Source organism: Phyllobates terribilis, unplaced genomic scaffold, assembly GCF_046119375.1.
Source record: "Phyllobates terribilis strain yellow unplaced genomic scaffold, ASM4611937v1 Scaffold_25__1_contigs__length_18738178, whole genome shotgun sequence".
NCBI lineage: Eukaryota > Metazoa > Chordata > Amphibia > Anura > Dendrobatidae > Phyllobates > Phyllobates terribilis.
This window is the reverse complement of record NW_027362785.1, coordinates 6,923,157-6,943,732: the sequence shown is the minus strand read 5'-3', so window position 1 is coordinate 6,943,732 and position 20,576 is coordinate 6,923,157. Positions and strand designations below refer to the sequence as shown.

Below are 20,576 nucleotides of genomic sequence, written 5' to 3'. Positions count from 1 at the left end.
TGCAGCTCTGGGGTATAATACAGGATGTAACTCAGGATCAGTAATGTAATGTATGTACACAGTGACTGCACCAGCAGAATAGTGAGTGCAGCTCTGGGGTATAATACATGATGTAACTCAGGATCAGTAATGTAATGTATGTACACAGTGACTGCACCAGCAGAATAGTGAGTGCAGCTCTGGAGTATAATACAGGAGGTAACTCAGGATCAGTAATGTAATGTATGTACATAGTGACTGCACCAGCAGAATAGTGAGTGCAGCTCTGGAGTATAATACAGGATGTAACTCAGGATCAGTAATGTAATGTATGTACACAGTGACTGCACCAGCAGAATAGTGAGTGCAGCTCTGGAGTATAATACAGGATATAACTCAGGATCAGTAATGTAATGTATGTACACAGTGACTGCACCAGCAGAATAGTGAGTGCAGCTCTGGAGTATAATACAGGATGTAACTCAGGATCAGTAATGTAATGTATGTACACAGTGACTGCACCAGCAGAATAGTGAGTGCAGCTCTGGAGGATAATACAGGATATAACTCAGGATCAGTAATGTAACGTATGTACACAGTGACTGCACCAGCAGAATAGTGAGTGCAGCTCTGGAGTATAATACAGGATATAACTCAGGATCAGTAATGTAATGTATGTACACAGTGACTGCACCAGCAGAATAGTGAGTGCAGCTCTGGAGTATAATGCAGGAGGTAACTCAGGATCAGTAATGTAATGTATGTACACAGTGACTGCACCAGCAGAATAGTGAGTGCAGCTCTGGAGTATAATACAGGAGGTAACTCAGGATCAGTAATGTAATGTATGTACACAGTGACTGCACCAGCAGAATAGTGAGTGCAGCTCTGGAGTATAATACAGGATGTAACTCAGGATCAGTAATGTAATGTATGTACACAGTGACTGCACCAGCAGAATAGTGAGTGCAGCTCTGGAGTATAATACAGGATGTAACTCAGGATCAGTAATGTAATGTATGTACACAGTGACTGCACCAGCAGAATAGTGAGTGCAGCTCTGGGGTATAATACTGGATGTAACTCAGGATCAGTAATGTAATGTATGTACACAGTGACTCCACCAGCAGAATAGTGAGTGCAGCTCTGGGGTATAATACAGGAGGTAAATGAGAATCAGTAATGTAATGTATGTACACAGTGACTGCACCAGCAGAATAGTGAGGGCAGCTCTGGAGTATAATACAGGAGGTAACTCAGGATCAGTAATGTAATGTATGTACACAGTGACTGCACCAGCAGAATAGTGAGGGCAGCTCTGGAGTATAATACAGGAGGTAACTCAGGATCAGTAATGTAATGTATGTACACAGTGACTGCACCAGCAGAATAGTGACTACAGCTCTGGAGTATAATACAGGAGGTAACTCAGGATCAGTAATGTAATATATGTACACAGTGACTGCACCAGCAGAATAGTGAGTGCAGCTCTGGGGTATAATACAGGATGTAACTCAGGATCAGTAATATAATGTATGTACACAGTGACTCCACCAGCAGAACAGTGAGTGCAGCTCTGGAGTATAATACAGGATGTAACTCAGGATCAGTAATGTATGTACACAGTGACTGCACCAGCAGATTAGTGAGTGCAGCTCTGGAGGATAATACAGGAGGTAACTCAGGATCAGTAATGTATGTACACAGTGACTGCACCAGCAGAATAGTGAGTGCAGCTCTGGAGGATAATACAGGAGGTAACTCAGGATCAGTAATGTAATGTATGTACACAGTGACTGCACCAGCAGAATAGTGAGTGCAGCTCTGGAGTATAATACAGGATGTAACTCAGGATTAGTAATGTATGTACACAGTGACTGCACCAGCAGAATAGTGAGTGCAGCTCTGGAGTATAATACAGGATGTAACTCAGGATCAGTAATGTAATGTATGTACACAGTGACTGCACCAGCAGAATAGTGAGTGCAGCTCTGCAGTATAATACAGGATGTAACTCAGGATCAGTAATGTAATGTATGTACACAGTGACTGCACCAGCAGAATAGTGAGTGCAGCTCTGGGGTATAATACAGGATGTATCTCAGGATCAGTAATGTAATGTATGTACACAGTGACTGCACCAGCAGAATAGTGAGTGCAGCTCTGGAGTATAATACAGGATGTAACTCAGGATCAGTAATGTAATGTATGTACACAGTGACTGCACCAGCAGAATAGTGAGTGCAGCTCTGGAGTATAATACAGGATGTAACTCAGGATCAGTAATGTAATGTATGTACACAGTGACTGCACCAGCAGAATAGTGAGTGCAGCTCTGGAGTATAATACAGGATGTAACTCAGGATCAGTAATGTAATGTATGTACACAGTGACTGCACTAGCAGAATAGTGAGTGCAGCTCTGGAGTATAATACAGGATGTAACCCAGGATCAGTAATGTAATGTATGTACACAGTGACTGCACCAGCAGAATAGTGAGTGCAGCTCTGGAGTATAATACAGGATGTAACTCAGGATCAGTAATGTAATGTATGTATACAGTGACTGCACCAGCAGAATAGTGAGTGCAGCTCTGGAGTATAATACAGGAGGTAACTCAGGATCAGTAATGTAATGTATGTACACAGTGACTGCACCAGCAGAATAGTGAGTGCAGCTCTGGAGTATAATACAGGAGATAACTCAGGATCAGTAATGTAATGTATGTACACTGTGACTGCACCAGCAGAATAGTGAGTGCAGCTCTGGAGTATAATACAGGATATAACTCAGGATCAGTAATGTAATGTATGTACACAGTGACTGCACCAGCAGAATAGTGAGTGCAGCTCTGGAGTATAATACAGGATATAACTCAGGACCAGTAATGTAATGTATGTACACAGTGACTGCACCAGCAGAATAGTGAGTGCAGCTCTGGAGTATAATACAGGATGTAACACTGGATCAGTAATGTAATGTATGTACACAGTGACTGCACCAGCAGAATAGTGAGTGCAGCTCTGGAGTATAATACAGGATGTAACTCATGATCAGTAATGTAATGTATGTACACAGTGACTGCACCAGCAGAATAGTGAGTGCAGCTCTGGAGTATAATACAGGAGGTAACTCAGGATCAGTAATGTAATGTATGTACACAGTGACTGCACCAGCAGAATAGTGAGTGCAGCTCTGGAGTATAATACAGGATATAACTCAGGACCAGTAATGTAATGTATGTACACAGTGACTGCACCAGCAGAATAGTGAGTGCAGCTCTGGAGTATAATACAGGAGATAACTCAGGATCAGTAATGTAATGTATGTACACAGTGACTGCACCAGCAGAATAGTGAGTGCAGCTCTGGAGTATAATACAGGATGTAACTCAGGATCAGTAATGTAATGTATGTACACAGTGACTGCACCAGCAGAATAGTGAGTGCAGCTCTGGAGTATAATACAGGATGTAACTCAGGATCAGTAATGTAATGTATGCACACAGTGACTGCACCAGCAGAATAGTGAGTGCAGCTCTGGAGTATAATACAGGATGTAACTCAGGATCAGTAATGTAATGTATGTACACAGTGACTGCACCAGCAGAATAGTGAGTGCAGCTCTGGAGTATAATACAGGAGATAACTCAGGATCAGTAATGTAATGTATGTACACAGTGACTGCACCAGCAGAATAGTGAGTGCAGCTCTGGGGTATGTATGTGTATTTCCCTCCTAATGTAATAATCGGCACCTGGAGAAGTATTGGGGGAGGGGCAGTAATGTAGAAAGTAAAGAGAACCCTTTTGGAGGATATGACAGACACACAATCTTCACCATCCCGCTCAGCCGCCTCCTCTCTGGGGTCACACAGTGTTTGGTTTCCCGCTGGCTCCCCTTGTGGCCGGGACGGTGAGGTGCAGCCATTCCACTCAATGAGGTGAGAGGGCACTGAATGTTGGGTGTGATCCTTAGACGCGGGGTCAAGAGTCAAAAAAATATATATACGGTATATAGTTTATTTATTTCCATCTTCCAATCAAATCGCACAAACCCCAAGATTCCTGTGTAAGACGTCCTTGTGCCCGGCGAGCGGCCATTACTGCGGCGTCTGATGGTCCAGAAGGTGATGCTGATCTATCCAGGCCCCCACATGTCTGTATAGAGATAAGCGGTGCCCATCAGCAGCCGTGGCCCCTCGGTGATCGGCCCTTCCGGGGGCCATTGTGACAGGACGACACACAGACACGGAGCCGCAGCAGAAGAGAAGAGCGGAAGCTTCACTGATCACATTACTCAGCGACTGAAAAATAAAGGGGCAGCAGGAAACCGCAGTCACTGCAACTCTCCTATAGGGGCAACAGTGAGCATGTGTGACCACCACTCTATACACTCCTATGGGGGCAGCAGTGAGCACCACTCTATACACTCCTATGGGGGCAGCAGTGAGCACCACTCTATACACTCCTATGGGGGCAACAGTGAGCACCACTCTATACACTCCTATGGGGGCAACAGTGAGCACCACTCTATACACTCCTATGGGGGCAACAGTGAGCACCACTCTATACACTCCTATGGGGGCAGCAGTGAGCACCACTCTATACACTCCTATGGGGGCAGCAGTGAGCACCACTCTATACACTCCTATGGGGGCAGCAGTGAGCACCACTCTATACACTCCTATGGGGGCAGCAGTGAGCACCACTCTATACACTCCTATGGGGGCAACAGTGAGCACCACTCTATACACTCCTATGGGGGCAACAGTGAGCACCACTCTATACACTCCTATGGGGGCAGCAGTGAGCACCACTCTATACACTCCTATGGGGACAGCAGTGAGCACCACTCTATACACTCCTATGGGGGCAGCAGTGAGCACCACTCTATACACTCCTATGGGGGCAGCAGTGAGCATCACTCTATACACTCCTATGGGGGCAGCAGTGAGCATGCGCGACCACCACTCTATACACTCCTATGGGGGCAGCAGTGAGCACCACTCTATACACTCCTATGGGGACAGCAGTGAGCACCACTCTATACACTCCTATGGGGACAGCAGTGAGCACCACTCTATACACTCCTATGGGGGCAGCAGTGAGCACCACTCTATACACTCCTATGGGGGCAGCAGTGAGCACCACTCTATACACTCCTATGGGGGCAGCAGTGAGCACCACTCTATACACTCCTATGGGGGCAGCAGTGAGCACCACTCTATACACTCCTATGGGGGCAGCAGTGAGCATGCGCGACCACCACTCTATACACTCCTATGGGGGCAGCAGTGAGCATGCGCGACCACCACTCTATACACTCCTATGGGGGCAGCAGTGAGCATGCGCGACCACCACTCTATACACTCCTATGGGGGCAGCAGTGAGCATGCGCGACCACCACTCTATACACTCCTATGGGGGCAGCAGTGAGCATGTGCGACCACCACTCTATACACTCCTATGGGGGCAGCAGTGAGCACGCGCGACCACCACTCTATACACTCCTATGGGGGCAGCAGTGAGCACGCGCGACCACCACTCTATACACTCCTATGGGGGCAGCAGTGACCACCACTCTATACACTCCTATGGGGGCAACAGTGACCACCACTCTATACACTCCTATGGGGGCAACAGTGAGCACGCGCGACCACCACCACTCTATACACTCCTATGGGTGCAGCAGTGAGCACGCGCGACCACCACTCTATACACTCCTATGGGTGCAGCAGTGAGCACGCGCGACCACCACTCTATACACTCCTATGGGGGCAGCAGTGAGCACCACTCTATACACTCCTATGGGGGCAGCAGTGACCACCACTCTATACACTCCTATGGGAGCAGCAGTGAGCACCACTCTATACACTCCTATGGGGGCAGCAGTGAGCACCACTCTATACACTCCTATGGGGGCAGCAGTGAGCACCACTCTATAAACTCCTATGGGAGCAGCAGTGAGCACCACTCTATACACTCCTATGGGGGCAGCAGTGAGCATGCGCGACCACCACTCTATACACTCCTATGGGGGCAGCAGTGAGCATGCGCGACCACCACTCTATACACTCCTATGGGGGCAGCAGTGAGCATGCGCGACCACCACTCTATACACTCCTATGGGGGCAGCAGTGAGCATGCGCGACCACCACTCTATACACTCCTATGGGGGCAGCAGTGAGCATGCGCGACCACCACTCTATACACTCCTATGGGGGCAGCAGTGAGCATGTGCGACCACCACTCTATACACTCCTATGGGGGCAGCAGTGAGCACGCGCGACCACCACTCTATACACTCCTATGGGGGCAGCAGTGAGCACGCGCGACCACCACTCTATACACTCCTATGGGGGCAGCAGTGACCACCACTCTATACACTCCTATGGGGGCAACAGTGACCACCACTCTATACACTCCTATGGGGGCAACAGTGAGCACGCGCGACCACCACTCTATACACTCCTATGGGGGCAGCAATGAGCACCACTCTATACACTCCTATGGGTGCAGCAGTGAGCACGCGCGACCACCACTCTATACACTCCTATGGGTGCAGCAGTGAGCACGCGCGACCACCACTCTATACACTCCTATGGGTGCAGCAGTGAGCACGCGCGACCACCACTCTATACACTCCTATGGGGGCAGCAGTGAGCACCACTCTATACACTCCTATGGGAGCAGCAGTGAGCACCACTCTATACACTCCTATGGGGGCAGCAGTGAGCACCACTCTATACACTCCTATGGGTGCAGCAGTGAGCACGCGAGACCACCACTCTATACACTCCTATGGGGGCAGCAGTGACCACCACTCTATACACTCCTATGGGAGCAGCAGTGAGCACCACTCTATACACTCCTATGGGGGCAGCAGTGAGCACCACTCTATACACTCCTATGGGGGCAGCAGTGAGCACCACTCTATACACTCCTATGGGGGAAGCAGTGAGCACCACTCTATACACTCCTATGGGGGCAGCAGTGAGCACAACTCTATAAACTCCTATGGGAGCAGCAGTGAGCATGCGCGACCACCACTCTATACACTCCTATGGGGGCAACAGAGAGCATGCGCAACCACCACTCTATACACTCCTATGGGGGCAGCAGTGAGCATGCGCGATCACCACTCTATACACTCCTATGGGGGCAACAGTGAGCATGCGCGACCACCACTCTATACACTCCTATGGGGGCAACAGAGAGCATGCGCAACCACCACTCTATACACTCCGATGGGGACAACAGAGATCATGCGCGACCACCGCTCTATACACTCCTATGGGAGCAGCAGTGAGCATACGCGACCACTACTCTATACACTCCTATGGGGGCAACAGAGAGCATGCGCAACCACCACTCTATACACTCCTATGGGGACAACAGAGATCATGCGCGACCACCGCTCTATACACTCCTATGGGGGCAGCAGTGAGCATGCGCGACCACCACTCTATACACTCCTATGGGGGCAACAGAGAGCATGCGCAACCACCACTCTATACACTCCTATGGGGACAACAGAGATCATGCGCGACCACCGCTCTATATACTCCTATGGGGGCAGCAGTGAGCATGCGCGACCACCACTCTATACACTCCTATGGGGGCAGCAGTAAGCACCACTCTATACACTCCTATGGGTGCAGCAGTGAGCACGCGCGACCACCACTCTATACACTCCTATGGGGGCAGCAGTGAGCACCACTCTATACACTCCTATGGGGGCAGCAGTGAGCACCACTCTATACACTCCTATGGGGGCAGCAGTGAGCACGCGCGACCACCACTCTATACACTCCTATGGGGGCAGCAATGAGCACCACTCTATACACTCCTATGGGGGCAGCAGTGAGCACGCGCGACCACCACTCTATACACTCCTATGGGGGCAGCAATGAGCACCACTCTATACACTCCTATGGGGGCAGCAGTGAGCACGCGCGCACACCACTCTATACACTCCTATGGGGGCAGCAGTGAGCATGCGCGACCACCACTCTATACACTCCTATGGGGGCAGCAGTGAGCACTACTCTATACACTCCTATGGGGGCAGCAGTGCGCACGTGCGACCACCATTCTATACACTCCTATGGGGGCAGCAGTGAGCATGCGCGACCACCACTCTATACACTCCTATGGGGGCAGCAGTGACCACCACTCTATACACTCCTATGGGAGCAGCAGTGAGCACCACTCTATACACTCCTATGGGGGCAGCAGTGAGCATGCGCGACCACCACTCTATACACTCCTATGGGGGCAGCAGTGACCACCACTCTATACACTCCTATGGGAGCAGCAGTGAGCACCACTCTATACACTCCTATGGGGGCAGCAGTGAGCATGCGCGACCACCACTCTATACACTCCTATGGGGGCAGCAGTGACCACCACTCTATACACTCCTATGGGAGCAGCAGTGAGCACCACTCTATACTCTCCTATGGGGGCAGCAGTGAGCACCACTCTATACACTCCTATGGGAGCAGCAGTGAGCATGAGCGACCACCACTCTATACACTCCTATGGGGGCAACAGTGAGCATGCGCGATCACCACTCTATACACTCCTATGGGGGCAACAGTGAGCATGCGCAACCACCACTCTATACACTCCTATGGGGACAACAGAGAGCATGCGCGACCACCGCTCTATACACTCCTATGGGGACAACAGAGAGCATGCGCGACCACCGCTCTATACACTCCTATGGGGGCAGCAGTGAGCACGCGCGACCACCACTCTATACACTCCTATGGGGGCAGCAGTGACCACCACTCTATACACTCCTATGGGGGCAGCAGTGACCACCACTCTATACACTCCTATGGGAGCAGCAGTGAGCACCACTCTATACACTCCTATGGGAGCAGCAGTGAGCACCATTCTATACACTCCTATGGGAGCAGCAGTGAGCACCACTCTATACACTCCTATGGGCGCAGCAGTGACCACCACTCTATACACTCCTATGGGAGCAGCAGTGAGCACCTCTCTATACACTCCTATGGGGGCAGCAGTGAGCACGTGCGACCACCACTCTATACACTCCAATGGGGGCAGCAGTGACCACCACTCTATACACTCCTATGGGAGCAGCAGTGAGCACCACTCTATACACTCCTATGGGGGCAGCAGTGAGCACGTGCGACCACCACTCTATACACTCCAATGGGGGCAGCAGTGACCACCACTCTATACACTCCTATGGGAGCAGCAGTGAGCACGTGCGACCACCACTCTATACACTCCTATGGGGACAACAGAGAGCACGCGCGACCACCACTCTATACACTCCTATGGGGGCAGCAGTGACCACCACTCTATACACTCCTATGGGGGCAGCAGTGAGCACGTGCAACCACCACTCTATACACTCCTATGGGGGCAGCAGTGAGCACGTGCGACTACCACTCTATACACTCCTATGGGAGCAGCAGTGAGCACCACTCTATACACTCCTATGGGGGCAGCAGTGAGCACGTGCGACCACCACTCCATACACTCCTATGGGGGCAGCAGTGAGAACGTGCGACCACCACTCTATACACTCCTATGGGGGCATGAGTGACCACCACTCTACACACTCCTATGGGGCAGCAGTGAGCACCACTCTATACACTCCTATGGGGGCAACAGTGAGCATGGGAGACCACCACTCTATACACTCCTATGGAGGCAACAGTGAGCACGTGCGACCACCACTCTATACACTCCTATGGGGCCAGCAGTGAGCACGCGCGACCACCACTCTACACACTCCTATGGGGGCAGCAGTGAGCATGTGCGACCACCACTCTATACACTCCTATGGGGGCAGCAGTGAGCATGGGCGCCCACCACTCTATACACTCCTATGGGGGCAACAGTGAGCATGTGCGACCAACACTCTATACACTCTTATGGGGGCAGCAGTGAGCATGTGCGACCGCCACTCTATACACTCCTATGGGGGCAGCAGTGAGCATGGGCGACCACCACTCTATACACTCCTATGGGGGCAGCAGTGAGCATGTGCGACCACCACTCTATACACTCCTATGGGGGCAGCAGTGAGCATGTGCGACCACCACTCTATACACTCCTATGGGAGCAGCAGTGAGCACGTGCGACCACCACTCTATACACTCCTATGGGGACAACAGTGAGCATGTGCGACCACCACTCTATACACTCCTATGGGGACAACAGTGAGCATGTGCGACCACCACTCTATACACTCCTATGGGGACAATAGAGAGCATGCGCGATCACCACTCTATACACTCCTATGGGGGCAGCAGTGACCACAACTCTATACACTCCTATGGGTGCAGCAGTGAGCACCACTCTATACACTCCTATGGGGGCAACAGTGAGCATGCGCGACCACCACTCTATACACTCCTATGGGGGCAGCAGTGACCACCACTCTATACACTCCTATGGGGGCAACAGTGAGCATGCGCGATCACCACTCTATACACTCCTATGGGAGCAGCAGTGAGCACCACTCTATACACTCCTATGGGGACAACAGAGAGCATGCGCGACCACCACTCTATACACTCCTATGGGGGCAGCAGTGAGCACGTGCGACCACCACTCTATGCACTCCTATGGGGGAAGGAGTGACCACCACTCTACACACTCCTATGGGGGCAGAAGTGCGCATGTACGCCAACTACTCTATACACTCCTATGGGGGCAGCAGTGACCACCACTCTATACACTCCTATGGGGGCAACAGTGAGCATGGGCGACCACCACTCTATACACTCCTATCGGGGCAGCAGTGACCACCACTCTATACACTCCTATGGGTGCAGCAGTGAGCACCACTCTATACACTCCTATCGGGGCAACAGTGAGCATGCGCAATCACCACTCTATACACTCCTATGGGGGCAGCAGTGACCACCACTCTATACACTCCTATGGGTGGGGGCAGCAGTGACCACCACTCTATACACTCCTATCGGGGCAACAGTGAGCATGCGCAATCACCACTCTATACACTCCTATGGGGACAGCAGTGAGCATGTGTGACCACCACTCTATACAATCCTATGGGGGCAGCAGTGAGCATGCGCGACCACCACTCTATACAATCCTATGGGGGCAGCAGTGAGCACCACTATACACTCCTATGGGGACAGCAGTGAGCACCACTCTATACACTCCTATGGGGACAGCAGTGAGCATGGGCGACCACCACTCTATACACTCCTATGGGGGCAGCAGTGCGCATGTGCGACTACCACTCTATACACTCCTATGGGGGCAGCAGTGCGCATGTGTGACCACCACTCTATACACTCCTATGGGGGCAGCAGTGAGCACGTGCGACCACTACTCTATACACTCCTATGGGGGCAGCAGTGCGCATGTGTGACCACCACTCTATACACTCCTATGGGGGCAGCAGTGCGCATGTGTGACCACCACTCTATACACTCCTATGGGGGCAGCAGTGCGCATGTGCGACTACCACTCTATACACTCCTATGGGGGCAGCAGTGAGCATGCGCGACCACCATTCTATACACTCCTATGAGGGCAGCAGTGAGCATGCGCGACCACCACTCTATACACTCCTATGGGGGCAGCAGTGAGCACCACTCTATACACTCCTATGGGGGCAGCAGTGAGCACCACTCTATACACTCCTATGGGGGCAGCAGTGAGCACCACTCTATACACTCCTATGGGGGCAGCAGTGAGCACCACTCTATACACTCCTATGGGGGCAGCAGTGAGCACCACTCTATACACTCCTATGGGGGCAGCAGTGCGCACGCGCGACCACCACTCTATACACTCCTATGGGGGCAGCAGTGAGCACCACTCTATACACTCCTATGGGGACAGCAGTGAGCATGTGCGACCACCACTCTATACACTCCTATGGGGGCAGCAGTGAGCACGTGCGACCACTACTCTATACACTCCTATGGGGGCAGCAGTGAGCACACTCGACCACCCCTATATACACTCCTATGGGGGCAGCAGTGCGCATTCGCGACCACTATGACACGTTTGTCTTCAGTCTCGCCCAACGCCCGGCTCAGCATTTCCGCCCTTTCGTTCCGGCGATCGGTAGGGGTCTCAGAGTTTATAGAAGCGGGGTCCACCTGGAGCGATTTATTAGTGGCCCTTTAATGGTGCAGTGTGGGCGCCCCCGTGTGGTCGGTGACTGTCACTTCAGGAGACTCCTCATGATGCCCAGCGAGGAGCCTCTGTAGCCGCTGCCAAAGTGGTTCCAGTGGTTAAGGTAGTGGAAGAGCTGGTAGAGCTTCAGCCGCTGCGGCAGGCCAGGGGTCCGGGGCAGCTTCTGGTGGTAGGCCGAGTAGAAGGACGATCCGAAGCCCCCGAACATCCCCGCGATGGCCAGCTCAAACTCCCAGTGTCCGTAGAAGCAGGCGGGGTCAAAGATCACCGGCCCCGTGTCCAGCTCCGCCACGTTCCCGCCCCACAGGTCCCCGTGGAGAAGCGCCGGGACCACCGCCACCTCCGAGAAGAAGCGAGGGACCTGCAGCTGAGAGACGAGACACAAAGACAAGGCTTAGAACTGTCAGATGCTCCGCCGCGCTCCACCCTGCAGCTCCGCTGCGCTCTACCCAGCAGCTCCGCCACGCCGCGCTCTATCCTGCAGCTCCGCCACGCCGCGCTCTACCCTGCAGCTCCGCCACGCCGCGCTCTACCCTGCAGCTCCGCCACGCCGCGCTCTACCCTGCAGCTCCGCCACGCCGCGCTCTACCCTGCAGCTGTACTCTTCAAGATTGGCTGCTGTGTATCCAGGAAGTCAGTGTATGGAGAGCAGAAGATAAGAAGGTAACTGTCACTCATACACTGAGGGGGAGGAGCCTGCCTCAGGAGGCGGAGCCTCACCTGTAGTTGCGCCCACAGCTCCTGCGCCTCGCGGTCCCCGGAAGACTCCTCCAGCAGCGCCATCTGCGGCTGGATCCTCTGCTGACAGTAGAAGGCCACCCAGTCCTCCTGCCAGTCATTCACCTGTCAATCAGCTGCAGCTGTCAGTCCAGTGCTCAGGGGGAGGGGCATAGCACACAAGCGGCCATCTGATTGGCCGCACACAGGTATATATCAGGCTCTCACCAGGGGGATGGATCCGCAGCAGGTCACAGCGTGGAAGCCGAACTTATCCACGTGCGCCACGTCCGCCTGCCCCGCTCCTTTACCTTATGGGGAAAAAGAAAGTGAACCCCCAAGTCAGGAACATGATATGGGATAAGTATGTGAACCCCTCTGCAGCTAATTACCCACAATGCTTCTCTCCCGATCCAGCTTCTCCTGCAGCCGCTGGTTATGGAGGTGAAGATCGGCCAACTGCTCCCCCAACGCCGCCGAGTGCCTGCAAGACAGAGAGTAAGGGCCCCGAAACGACAGGGGGGGAATGTACACGGACGTCCAGGACAGGAAAAGCATGCCCACTACTCATACATATCTATACATGCCCCGGGGCACCAGGGACCACCTTACTATGTGTGAGGCATGCCCACAACAGTTACCCCAGTACATAGAAGCCCCCCGACACCGGTGCTGACCCGCGGACCTTCTCACCTGTTGAGGCTCCTCATGTTCAGGTGCTCCATCACCAGCGCGGCGCCCCCTCCTGGCTGATCTATCACCTTTATGGGACTGGGAACCCTGATGGTGCCAGTCTGGTGAATGGCCTCCAGACTAGCCAGCTCCCCCTCAAACATCTGCCGGGCCTGCAATGAAGAGACAGAGATCAAAGACGGACCCCCGGGCACAACAAACCTCACCAAGACCACCGAATATACAGATGTGACCCCACAATCAGTACAAACCCCGGACAGACGGCTCTTCACACTATTGGTTATTATAACTGCAGGACATAGCATGGACCAGAGCATGCTGGGGCTTGTAGCTCCACATACTGGGGTCAAACCCTGCAGGATCAGCCCACTATAGCGCTATCACCCCTATATACAGCGCAGGACCAGCCCACTATAGAGCTATCTCCCCTTTATACAGCGCAGGACCAGCCCACTATAGCGCTATCACCCCTATATACAGCGCAGGACCAGCCCACTATAGCGCTATCACCCCTATATACAGCGCAGGACCAGCCCACTATAGCGCTATCACCCCTATATACAGCGCAGGACCAGCCCACTATAGCGCTATCACCCCTATATACAGCGCAGGACCAGCCCACTATAGCGCTATCACCCCTATATACAGCGCAGGACCAGCCCACTATAGAGCTATCACCCCTATATACAGCGCAGGACCAGCCCACTATAGAGCTATCTCCCCTTTATACAGCGTAGGACCAGCCCACTATAGCGCTATCACCCCTATATACAGCGCAGGACCAGCCCACTATAGCGCTATCACCCCTACATACAGCGCAGGACCAGCCCACTATAGCGCTATCACCCCTATATACAGCGCAGGACCAGCCCACTATAGCGCTATCACCCTATATACAGCGCAGGACCAGCCCACTATAGCGCTATCACCCCTATATACAGCGCAGGACCAGCCCACTATAGCGCTATCACCCCTATATACAGCGAAGGACCAGCCCACTATAGAGCTATCACCCCTATATACAGCGAAGGACCAGCCCACTATAGAGCTATCTCCCCTATATACAGCGCAGGACCAGCCCACTATAGCGCTATCACCCCTATATACAGCGCAGGATCAGCCCACTATAGCGCTATCACCCCTATATACAGCGCAGGACCAGCCCACTATAGCGCTATAACCCTATATACAGCGCAGGAACAGCCCACTATAGCGCTATCACCCCTATATACAGCGCAGGACCAGCCCACTATAGCGCTATCACCCTATATACAGCGCAGGACCAGCCCACTATAGCGCTATCACCCCTATATACAGCGCAGGATCAGCCCACTATAGCGCTATCACCCCTATATACAGCGCAGGACCAGCCCACTATGGAACTATCACCCCTATATACAGCGCAGGACCAGCCCACTATAGCGCTATCACCCCTATATACAGCGCAGGACCAGCCCACTATAGCGCTATCACCCTATATACAGCGCAGGACCAGCCCACTATAGCGCTATCACCCCTATATACAGCGCAGGACCAGTCCACTATAGCGCTATCACCCCTATATACAGCGCAGGACCAGCCCACTATAGCGCTATCACCCCTATATACAGCGCAGGACCAGCCCACTATAGCGCTATCACCCCTATATACAGCGCAGGACCAGCCCACTATAGCGCTATCACCCCTATATACAGCGCAGGACCAGCCCACTATAGCGCTATCACCCCTATATACAGCGCAGGACCAGCCCACTATAGCGCTATCACACTATATACAGCGCAGGACCAGCCCACTATGGAACTATCACCCCTATATACAGCGCAGGACCAGCCCACTATAGCGCTATCACCCCTATATACAGCGCAGGACCAGCCCACTATAGCGCTATCACCCTATATACAGCGCAGGACCAGCCCACTATAGCGCTATCACCCCTATATACAGCGCAGGACCAGTCCACTATAGCGCTATCACCCCTATATACAGCGCAGGACCAGCCCACTATAGCGCTATCACCCCTATATACAGCGCAGGACCAGCCCACTATAGCGCTATCACCCCTATATACAGCGCAGGACCAGCCCACTATAGCGCTATCACCCCTCTATACAGCGCATGACCAGCCCACTATAGCGCTATCACCCCTCCATACAGCGCAGGACCAGCCCACTATAGCGCTATCACCCCTCCATACAGCGCATGACCAGCCCACTATAGCGCTATCACCCCTATATACAGCGCAGGACCAGCCCACTATAGCGCTATCACCCCTATATACAGCGCAGGACAAGCCCACTATAGCGCTATCACCCCTATATACAGCGCAGGACCAGCCCACTATAGCGCTATCACCCTATATACAGCGCAGGACGAGCCCACTATAGCGCTATCACCCCTATATACAGCGCAGGACCAGCCCACTATAGCGCTATCACCCCTATATACAGCGCAGGACCAGCCCACTATAGCGCTATCACCCCTATATACAGCGCAGGACCAGCCCACTATAGCGCTATCACCCCTGTATACAGCGCAGGACCAGCCCACTATAGCGCTATCACCCCTATATACAGCGCAGGACCAGCCCACTATAGAGCTATCACCCCTGTATACAGCGCAGGACCAGCCCACTATAGCGCTATCACCCCTATATACAGCGCAGGACCAGGCCACTATAGCGCTATCACCCCTATATACAGCGCAGGACCAGCCCACTATAGCGCTATCACCCCTATATACGGCGCAGGACCAGCTTACTATAGCGCTATCACCCCTATATACAGCGCAGGACCAGCCCACTATAGCGCTATCACCCTTATATACAGCGCAGGACCAGCCCACTATAGTGCTATCACCCCTATATACAGCGCATGACCAGCCCACTATAGCGCTATCACCCCTCTATACAGCGCAGGACCAGCCCACTATAGCGCTATCACCCCTCTATACAGCGCATGACCAGCCCACTATAGCGCTATCACCCCTCCATACAGCGCATGACCAGCCCACTATAGCGCTATCACCCCTATATACAGCGCAGGACCAGCCCACTATAGCGCTATCACCCATATATACAGCGCAGGACAAGCCCACTATAGCGCTATCACCCCTATATACAGCGCAGGACCAGCCCACTATAGCGCTATCACCCTATATACAGCGCAGGACCAGCCCACTATAGCGCTATCACCCCTATATACAGCGCAGGACCAGCCCACTATAGCGCTATCACCCCTATATACAGCGCAGGACCAGCCCACTATAGCGCTATCACCCCTGTATACAGCGCAGGACCAGCCCACTATAGCGCTATCACCCCTATATACAGCGCAGGACCAGCCCACTATAGAGCTATCACCCCTGTATACAGCGCAGGACCAGCCCACTATAGCGCTATCACCCCTATATACAGCGCAGGACCAGCCCACTATAGCGCTATCACCCCTATATACAGCGCAGGACCAGCCCACTATAGCGCTATCACCCCTATATACAGCGCAGGACCAGCCCACTATAGCGCTATCACCCCTATATACGGCGCAGGACCAGCCCACTATAGCGCTATCACCCCTATATACAGCGCAGGACCAACCCACTATAGCGCTATCACCCTTATATACAGCGCAGGACCAGCCCACTATAGCTCTATCACCTCTATATACAGCACAGGACCAGCCCACTATAGCGCTATCACCCCTATATACAGCGCAGGACCAGCCCACTATAGCTCTATCACCTCTATATACAGCACAGGACCAGCCCACTATAGCGCTATCACCCCTATATACAGTGCAGGACCAGCCCACTATAGCGCTATCACCCCTCCATACAGCGCATGACCAGCCCACTATAGCGCTATCACCCCTATATACAGCGCAGGACCAGCCCACTATAGCGCTATCACCCCTATATACAGCGCAGGACCAGCCCACTATAGCGCTATCACCCCTATATACAGCGCAGGACCAGCCCACTATAGCGCTATCACCCCTATATACAGCGCAGGACCAGCCCACTATAGCTCTATCACCTCTATATACAGCACAGGACCAGCCCACTATAGCGCTATCACCCCTATATACAGCGCAGGACCAGCCCACTATAGCGCTATCACCCCTATATACAGCGCAGGACCAGCCCACTATAGCGCTATCACCTCTATATACAGCGCAGGACGAGCCCACTATAGTGCTATCACCCCTATATACAGCGCAGGACCAGCCCACTATAGCGCTATCACCCCTATATACAGCGCATGACCAGCCCACTATAGCGCTATCACCCCTGTATACAGCGCAGGACCAGCCCACTATAGCGCTATCACCCCTATATACAGTGCAGGTCCAGCCCACTATAGCGCTATCACCCCTATATACAGCGCAGGACCAGCCCACTATAGCGCTATCACCCCTGTATACAGCGCAGGACCAGCCCACTATAGCGCTATCACCTCTATATACAGCGCAGGACGAGCCCACTATAGCGCTATCACCCCTATATACAGCGCAGGACCAGCCCACTATAGCGCTATCACCCCTATATACAGCGCAGGACCAGCCCACTATAGCGCTATCACCCCTATATACAGCGCAGGACCAGCCCACTATAGCGCTATCACCCCTATATACAGCGCAGGACCAGCCCACTATAGCGCTATCACCCCTCCATACAGCGCAGGACCAGCCCACTATAGCGCTATCACCCTTATATACAGCGCAGGACCAGCCCACTATAGCGCTATCACCCCTATATACAGTGCAGGACCAGCCCACTATAGCGCTATCACCCCTCCATACAGCGCATGACCAGCCCACTATAGCGCTATCACCCCTATATACAGCGCAGGACCAGCCCACTATAGCGCTATCACCCCTATATACAGCGCAGGACCAGCCCACTATAGCGCTATCACCCCTATATACAGCGCAGGACCAGCCCACTATAGCGCTATCACCCCTATATACAGCGCAGGACCAGCCCACTATAGCGCTATCACCCCTATATACAGCGCAGGACCAGCCCACTATAGCGCTATCACCCTTATATACAGTGCAGGACCAGCCCACTATAGCGCTATCACCCCTCCATACAGCGCATGACCAGCCCACTATAGCGCTATCACCCCTATATACAGCGCAGGACCAGCCCACTATAGCGCTATCACCCTATATACAGCGCAGGACGAGCCCACTATAGCGCTATCACCCCTATATACAGCGCAGGACCAGCCCACTATAGCGCTATCACCCCTATATACAGCGCAGGACAAGCCCACTATAGCGCTATCACCCCTATATACAGCGCAGGACCAGCCCACTATAGCGCTATCACCCCTATATACAGCGCAGGACCAGCCCACTATAGCGCTATCACCCCTATATACAGCGCAGGACGAGCCCACTATAGCGCTATCACCCCTATATACAGCGCAGGACCAGCCCACTATAGCGCTATCACCCCTATATACAGCGCAGGACCAGCCCACTATAGCGCTATCACCCCTCCATACAGCGCAGGACCAGCCCACTATAGCGCTATCACCCCTATATACAGTGCAGGACCAGCCCACTATAGCGCTATCACCCCTCCATACAGCGCAGGACCAGCCCACTATAGCGCTATCACCCCTATATACAGTGCAGGACCAGCCCACTATAGCGCTATCACCCCTACATACAGCGCAGGACCAGCCCACTATAGCGCTATCACCCCTATATACAGCGCAGGACCAGCCCACTATAGCGCTATCACCCCTATATACAGCGCAGGACCAGCCCACTATAGCGCTATCACCCCTATATACAGCGCAGGACCAGCCCACTATAGCGCTATCACCCCTCCATACAGCGCATGACCAGCCCACTATAGCGCTATCACCCCTATATACAGCGCAGGACCAGCCCACTATAGCGCTATCACCCCTCCATACAGCGCAGGACCAGCCCACTATAGCTCTATCACCTCTATATACAGCGCAGGACCAGCCCACTATAGCGCTATCACCCCTCCATACAGCGCAGGACCAGCCCACTATAGCGCTATCACCCCTATATACAGCGCAGGACCAGCCCACTATAGCGCTATCACCCCTACATACAGCGCAGGACCAGCCCACTATAGCGCTATCACCCCTATATACAGCGCAGGACCAGCCCACTATAGCGCTATCACCCCTATATACAGTGCAGGACTGTGATAACCTCGGCCTTGTGGTTGTGCTTGACGTAGAGGCAGCCGCGGTCGGTGTCGTAGCTCCGGCCCTGACTGATGCAGCCGCCCCCGCTGTGACCGGACGGCCGCACCCGGGAGGAGTTCAGCTCCTTCCTCAGCAGCTCCTCCATGCTGGACATCACTGCGCCTGCGCACAGCTCCTGCGCCTTCCGAAGAAGTCCACCGGCGGTGACAGGTCGCAACACAACGTTCCAGTACTACTACGCATGCGCCCCAGGCCAGTAATAGTATTAGGAGCTTGTCCAAGTCTGACCACTAGGTGGCAGCAAAGTGACCTGATTATGTTCTAGTAATACTGAGGCCAAGTGCTGTGCTGTGACGTCATAGATCAGATTACGTCACATACATTATACTATCCTATAGCACACTCTGCTATTATACTACATTTTATTACACAATGGATTTCATTCCAGTCAATCAGATAAATCACCACAATAATATATCAATGGCTATAATGTCGCATTACATTATCCGTAGTCATCATTCACACTGCGCTATGAGACCATTTTTTTTATAGTTTAGCACAATGCGATATTCACGAGGAAGCATTACTCCTGGGGAATCCTGACTCCATGTGGCACTGTTTATGGGGTACTGTTATGACACTGTTTATAGGGTACTGTTGTGACACTGTATATGGGGCACTGTTATGACACTGTTTATGGGGCAGTAATGTGGCACTGTTTATGGGGTACTGTTATGACACTGTTTATAGGGTACTGTTATGACACTGTTTATGGGGTACTGTTATGGCACTGTATATGGGGTACTGTTATGGCACTGTTTA

General features: G+C 52.9%; 1 protein-coding gene across 1 annotated transcript; it reads right to left on the bottom strand.

The window, feature by feature from the left end:
- Window positions 1-12,106: 12,106 nt before the first annotated feature.
- Window positions 12,107-20,004, bottom strand: LOC141176345 (ketosamine-3-kinase-like). Its single transcript, XM_073660293.1, has 6 exons — window positions 19,759-20,004; window positions 13,559-13,710; window positions 13,258-13,349; window positions 13,094-13,176; window positions 12,869-12,991; window positions 12,107-12,515 (listed from the first exon to the last, which is right to left on the bottom strand). Exons 1-6 carry the CDS (start codon window positions 19,906-19,908, stop codon window positions 12,177-12,179), a joined length of 939 nt encoding a protein of 312 aa, XP_073516394.1. The 5' UTR covers window positions 19,909-20,004; the 3' UTR covers window positions 12,107-12,176.
- Between the last annotated feature and the right edge of the window lie 572 nt (window positions 20,005-20,576).